General features: G+C 43.3%; 1 protein-coding gene across 1 annotated transcript in view; it reads right to left on the bottom strand.

Moving 5' to 3' along the window:
- Positions 1–2,208, bottom strand: part of vsx1 (visual system homeobox 1 homolog, chx10-like) — a 6,319-nt gene extending 4,111 nt beyond the window's left edge. Inside the window, exons 1-3 of the mRNA XM_068601839.1 lie at positions 2,160–2,208; positions 1,687–2,118; positions 714–789 (exon numbers count right to left, since the gene is read on the bottom strand). Of these exons, the coding sequence (XP_068457940.1) occupies positions 714–789; positions 1,687–2,118; positions 2,160–2,208 (557 nt within the window). The remainder of the gene's footprint in view (positions 1–713; positions 790–1,686; positions 2,119–2,159) is intronic.
- Positions 2,209–7,044: the final 4,836 nt, after the last annotated feature.

The raw sequence follows: 7,044 nt of genomic DNA, 5'->3' as shown, positions 1-7,044 counted from the left end.
AGGAAGCTACAGACAGTTGTGTATATGGGTGTATATGTGTGTATATACATGTATGTGTATGTATATGTATGTATATATTCATTTCATTTGATTTCATTTGATTTCATACATATATATATATATATATATATATATATATATATATATATATATATATATATATATATATATATATATATATATTTCTCATTTCTGTATATATCTGTTATCCCTGTTCCTGTTATTATTTATTTATTTGATTTGTGTGTTTAGCTTAGTTTGTTTACTTCATTGGATGTCTGTAGATGTGGGATGCTGCTACTCTGACCAAAAAATTCTCCTTGGAGATTAATAAAGTACTTTTCATTCATTCATTCATTTATTCATTTCATATATATATATATATATATATATATATATATATATATATATATATATATATGTATATATATATATGTATATATATACATATATACATATATATATATATATACATATATAGATTTATATGTATGTATGTTATAAATATTTATTATGAATCTATATATACATGTTCATATATATATATATATATATATAAATATAGTATAGACAAAATATGAGACAAAAATTCATGATTTCTAATTCAATAATTAAAATCTGAAGTTGTATCTTCTTCATTAATGATGAATTATTATGAATCAGTGATGAACAGAGTCTGTCATAATGAAATGATGAAGGTGATGAAGACTCACCTGTGTCTCCTCTTCTTCCTCTTCTGAGAGCTCGCGCAGCTCTTGTTGTCGTTGCGGTCTGAGAGACACTCTTCATCTGCAGAGACACGGCACACGTCACGACCTCTTCCTCCTCTTCCTCCTCGTTCTCCTCTTCCTCCTCACTTTAGTGATTTATTTATATTTGGTTGAATTGAAACAAAACGTTTCCTCATAATTATGAAGTTTTGATTGACAAGAAGAGCTGAAAACTTTAAATATGAACCTCATTAATAACAGAAGAGAAACTATTAAACATGAAAAATCATTTCATGGTTTAAATAATAACAATGATTATAACTATTATAGTATATTAATAATTATTATTACTATTATAATATTAGTAATAATGACTAGTAAAGTATTAATACTAATGACTATTACTAGTATATTAATAATGATTATTACTATTATAGTATTATTAATAATAATGAGTACTATTATAGTACTCATTATTATTATTATTATTATTATTATTATTATTACTATAACAATAACAATACATAGTGTTACTATAAACGAAATAATCACTATTCTTATTATTATTATAGTAATATATAGTATTACTATAAACGAAATAATCATTATTATATTTATAGTAGGTATTATTATAGTAATAATACATATCATTTCTATAATAATAATACATATTACTACTATGATCGAAATAATCATTATCATCATATTTATCATATGTATTATACATATTATAGTAATCATAATACAAATTATTATATTAGTAATAATAATTACTTTTATAATAATAATAATAATAATAATAATAATAATAATAATAATAATAATAATAATACTAATATAAAACATGTCAATCTGGTTATTCTAAGTTTCGTCGGCTGCTTTTCAACATCGTTTCTAAAAGGTTCAAAACCCGGTCCTGCCCGCTGCCCGCTGCCCGGGCCCCGCGGCTCGTGCGCGGCTCGCGCGCGGCTCGTACCGGAGTAGTGGTCCCGTTGGGCCTCCAGGCCGTGCAGGTAGTGGCTGTCTGCGCGCGCCTGCAGCAGCGGCAGGTGCGCGGGCAGGAAGCAGGGCGCGCCCGCGGGCTGCTGCGCCGCCAGGCTGCACAGGAAGCCGAGGCCCAGCGGGAGCGCGCCGCCGCCGGGGAACGAGAAGCCGCCGAGGCCCAGCGGCTCCGCGCCGGGGCTCGGGCCCGCCGGGGGGCCCGGGGCCCCCGGGGGCCCGCCGCCGGGCTGGTGCCGCGTCTGCAGGTCCGACTCCAGGCCCAGCAGGTCGGTGATGGCGAAGCCTTTGGACCGGAACCCGGAGCCGTGCAGCCGGGACTTATCGATCCCGAAGCCCGGAGACAGCATCTTGACTTTGGGCTTCTCCTCCGGCTCCTCCCGTCCCGCCACGCTGCTCATGAGGAGGAATGACTCTGGTCCTGAGGAAGAGGAGGAAGAGGAGGAAGAGGAGGAGAGGTGGATGCACTGAGCGGGACGGTCCAGCTGGCGGGCTCCATTTATCCGGTCTCCAGAATCACAGCGACCTCCAATCAGAAGTGAGAGCGGCTTCAGGGACACGCCCCCCTGCTGCAGCAGGGGGGCGTGTCCTTGTGGCCGTTGGGGGCGTGTCCCGCCTCCCGCTGGGGGCGTGTCCCTGGGCCTCATCCCAGAGGATTAATTGCACCAATTTCTCTCCAATCCGCTCAGGAAGAGACTTTTAATTTATGCTGTTGATCTTTGATCAAACGACTCAATTATGTTCAGACTTTACACATTAACAGATTAAATTCTTATTTTATACACTAATAAATTATATTAGGACTTTATAAATGTACTGTGTTAGCATCATTAGCTCTGTTAGCATCAGAGGTGGCTGAGGAGGCTGAGGAGGTCTGCCAGCAGCGTTCCTCTGCTGCTCCAGAACCTGCAGAACCTGCAGGCTTTGTGTTCTTGTGATGTGACTTGCAGGTTCTGGTTCTTCAGGTCGTTCTCTTTCCACAGACGGTGTTTCACTCAGTAGGTTGTTGTTTCACCGTGGAGTTCAAGACACTCGAGCGGCTCAAATCTTTTTTAGATCATGCTGGGTGTTTATAGTAATAATTAAAATGTGGTAAAATATTTTCTATTTCTTATTTTTTTAATCTTTTCACAAAGAAATTCTGAAAAGATTGATATAAAATAACACAAGTATTAGAACTCATGCCAGTGCGGCACTTTGGGGCTCAGACCACCTGGCCTCGCCTACCTTTCATAGCTCCTCCCCCTCCACGCCCCGACCCTTCACCTGTTAACTCCTGCTGTGTGTGTGTGTGAGTGTGTGAGTGTGTGTGTGTGTGAGTGTGTGTGTGTGTGTGTGTGTGTGTGTGTGTGAGTGTGTGTGTGTGTGTGTGAGTGTGTGTGTGTGTGTGTGCGTGTGTGTGAGTGTGTGTGTGTGCGTGTGAGTGTGTGTGTGTGAGTGTGTGTGTGTGTGTGTGTGTGTGTGTGAGTGTGTGTGTGTGTGTGTGAGTGTGTGTGTGTGTGTGTGTGTGTGTGTGTGAGTGTGTGTGTGTGTGTGTCAGTGTGAGTGTGTTCTCAACAGAAACTTATGTCCTTGTCGTAACAATGGATTACCTTCCTATGAGGATTGATTATGTGGTCTTGAATAATCTCAGATTATGTATTTTTATTCTGATCTTTTCATCCTCGTCCTGTTTCATCTCTCAGCTTCTTGTTTTTATCGTTTTATTTCTGCCTTTTGTAATTAATCTGCAGCGACTGAGCGACGCGTGAGGAGGTGCTGAACATGTACCTCCATAGAGCAGCAGTACAACATGTACCTCGATAGAGCAGCAGTACAACATGTACCTCTGATAGAGCAGCAGTACACCATGTACCTCGATAGAGCAGCAGTACAACATGTACCTCTGATAGAGCAGCAGTACACCATGTACCTCCATAGAGCAGCAGTACAACATGTACCTCCATAGAGCAGCAGCACAACATGTACCTCTGATAGAGCAGCAGTACACCATGTACCTCCATAGAGCAGCAGCACAACATGTACCTCGATAGAGCAGCAGTACAACATGTACCTCTGATAGAGCAGCAGTACAACATGTACCTCGATAGAGCAGCAGTACAACATGTACCTCAGATAGAGCAGCAGTACGACATGTACCTCGATAGAGCAGCCGTACGACATGTACCTCGATAGAGCAGCAGTACAACATCTACCTCAGATAGAGCAGCAGTACGACATGTACCTCCATAGAGCAGTAGTACAACATGTACCTCGATAGAGCAGCAGTACAACATGTACCTCGATAGAGCAGCCGTACAACATGTACCTCGATAGAGCAGCAGTACGACATGTACCTCGATAGAGCAGCAGTACAACATGTACCTCGATAGAGCAGCAGTATGACATGTACCTCGATAGAGCAGCAGTACGACATGTACCTCGATAGAGCAGCAGTAGTCCTTGTGGATAACAGGTAGAGCAGCCGTGTGGTTTCTCCTCAGGTCTGAGGCTCAGAGGTCTTCAGGGAATAAAAGATGTTTGACATGAAGAAGCAGCAGCCGGTCTTTTCCTTCATGTATTCACTCTTTCTTTATTTCATTCACTCTTTCTTCTTTCTTTCATTCTTCTTTTGTTTTCATTGATTGATTGGTTGGTTGGTTGATTGATTGATTGATTTATTGATTGATTGATAGGTAGATTGACTCTCACAGGCTCCTCCCGCATTGAAGCATCCAGAAAAAGTCCTAAAAGCTTCCGTCTGAATCAAGAGGTACAGCTGGTTCTGAAGGAACCAGAAGGAACCAGAAGGAACCAGGAGGAACCAGGAGGAACCACCAGTCCGAGCCATAGAACTGGAACTCAGAGATCAATAACATAAATTAACATAAATTCATTTCTTTGATGCTCATAAAATCTTCACGTCTCTTTTCTTCCTCTGAACTTTTTATTTATTTTATGTTTTAAATCACAAAGTCAGCTTTGTTTCCTGAGCTTCACCTCACGGTGTGTGTGTGTGTGTGTGTGTGTGTGTGTGTGTGTGTGTGTGTGTGTGTGTGTGTGAGTGTTGATGACACTAATTAAAGCGATAGCAGCAGACGCTCTCCACCGTTTTGTTGTTCATTGTTTTCTCTCTCTATTGTTTACCGGCAACGGAACAATAGAGAGAACAATAGTCTGGCCACGCGTCCCCCCCTCACTCCCCCCCTCTTGACCCCCCACCAGTCCCCACCTACTGCCCCCTAAGGCTCACTAATTATTCATAAATGCACGTTTATGCAAATGTACCGAGCAGATTAACCTAATTCAGTGATGTAAACAACTCGCGTGTCGGGATTACAGTTTAAATGAGACTGTCTGGGGTCTGAGGTCTGGGGGTTTGGGGGTCTAGGGTCTGGGGTCTGAGGTCTGGAGGTTTGGGGGTCTAGGGTCTGGGGTCTGAGGTCTGGGGGTCTGGGCGTGTGGGGTCTGGGGGTCTAGGGTCCGAGGTCTGAGGTCCGGGGGTCTGGGCGTGTAGGGTCCGGGGGTCTGGGGGTCTAGGGTCTAGGGTCTGGGGGTCCCCCCCTCATTTACATGCTGTAAGCCCTACACGGGGCCAGACGAGCGCTCTGCATCATTAGCGGCTAATGATTAACACATTAATGCGGCACGAGCGTCACGCCGCCGCCGCGTGCCGCACATGATTAGCATCGTGTGATTAGCATCATGTGATTAGCATCGTGTGATTAGCATCGTGTGATTAGCATTGCGGAGCTACATGATGCTAATTTAAGGAGAGTCACTTCCTGTGGCTGAGTTATTAAACACGAGAATCTGAGCAGAAGATTTCAAACTTCTACTTTTTCAGTTTCACGGCTCCATGAGACACTTTCCTAAGAAGGACTCTGACCTCTGACCTCTGACCTCTGGCCCCTAAAGCTGTCACTCAAACTGCAGACGGCGCTGTGAGGAAACAGACTTCTGATAAAGATGAATGTTAAATAATGAACGACACGGTGTCCACAGAGAGGGTTCTGAGGGTTCTGGGTCCCTAGGGTTCTGGGTTCTGAGGGTTCTGGGTCCCTAGGGTTCTGGGTTCTGAGGGTTCTGGGTTCTGAGGGCTCTGGGTTCTGAGGGTTCTGAGGGCTCTGGGTTCTGAGGGTTCTGGGTTCTGGGTCCCTAGGGTTCTGGGTTCTGAGGGTTCTGGGTTCTGAAGGTTCTGAGTTCTGAGGGTTCTGAGTTCTGAGGGTTCTGGGTTCTGAGGGTTCTGGGTTTGGTTTACCTGTGGAGGTCCAGGTTCCCTCCGGGTTCTCCGGTTCCTCCAACAGACTGAACTTTCATCTGAAAGGTTCTGGTTCTAAACAGGAAGAACGCTTCATGTTTATGTTTGTTTTCAAACCTTTTCATCTTTTTTATTCACTTTGTGTTTATTTCTTTGGAACTTATTATTATTATTATTATTATTGACAATATTATCAACATTATTAATATTATCATTATTAAGGTTTTAATCAGAGTCAGGCAGACGAAGAAGAGGAAGAGGAGGAGGAAGAAGAGGAGGAGGGAGAGACAGTTTCTAATCTGCAGGTGAATCGTTTTACTGCAACCTGAGGAACCAATGAGCACGCTGGGTTTTAAGGGGGAGGGGCTTAAGTCCCCCTCCCCCCGCCCCCCCCCCCCCCACCCCCTTTCCCTCACTCTGTAGAATATTAATAATCCTCCTAGAAGATTTATCTTGCAGAGAATTGCACTTTTCCTCTCTCCCTCTCTCCCAGCATGCACCAGCTGTCCCATTTAACCCAATTTAACAACAACAACACACAGTATGACAATAATAATAAAATATATTTAACAAAAATACTACTTAAACTAATAATTCAATAGCAAATATTTAGAATAATACGTAATAAGTACTGTAGGAAGTATGCAGATTAAGTACTAATACACTAATATTCATAACTGATACACTCGTTTATATTTAGTATAAAATATGAAAACTTGTAATTCTGTAAACTTTGTTTATTTTCAGGAAACATTTGATTCAAAATACTGAAGAAGTTTCCTGATCCTTCACTGCGGTAAAAGTACATCAGTATGGAGTCTGTGCTGCCTTCAGGGTCCGTGCTGCCTTCAGGGTCCGCGCTGCCTTCAGGGTCCGCGCTGCCTTCAGGGTCCGTGCTGCCTTCAGGGTCCGCGCTGCCCTCAGGGTCCGCGCTGCCTTCAGGGTCCGTGCTGCCTTCAGGGTCCGCGCTGCCTTCAGGGTCCGCGCTGCCTTCAGGGTCCGCGCTGCCTTCAGGGTCTGTGCTGCCTTCAGGGTCCGCGCTGCCTTCAGGGTCCCGTGAATAGCAGCTAAATTAAGCAAATTGCACGGCGCTCC

This window comes from Clinocottus analis, unplaced genomic scaffold (assembly GCF_023055335.1).
Source record: "Clinocottus analis isolate CAN_PGR_092001 unplaced genomic scaffold, fCliAna1.0.p SCAF_55, whole genome shotgun sequence".
Lineage (NCBI taxonomy): Eukaryota > Metazoa > Chordata > Actinopteri > Perciformes > Cottidae > Clinocottus > Clinocottus analis.
The sequence above is the reverse complement of the archived record's forward strand: the minus strand, read 5'-3'. Positions and strand labels throughout refer to the sequence as shown.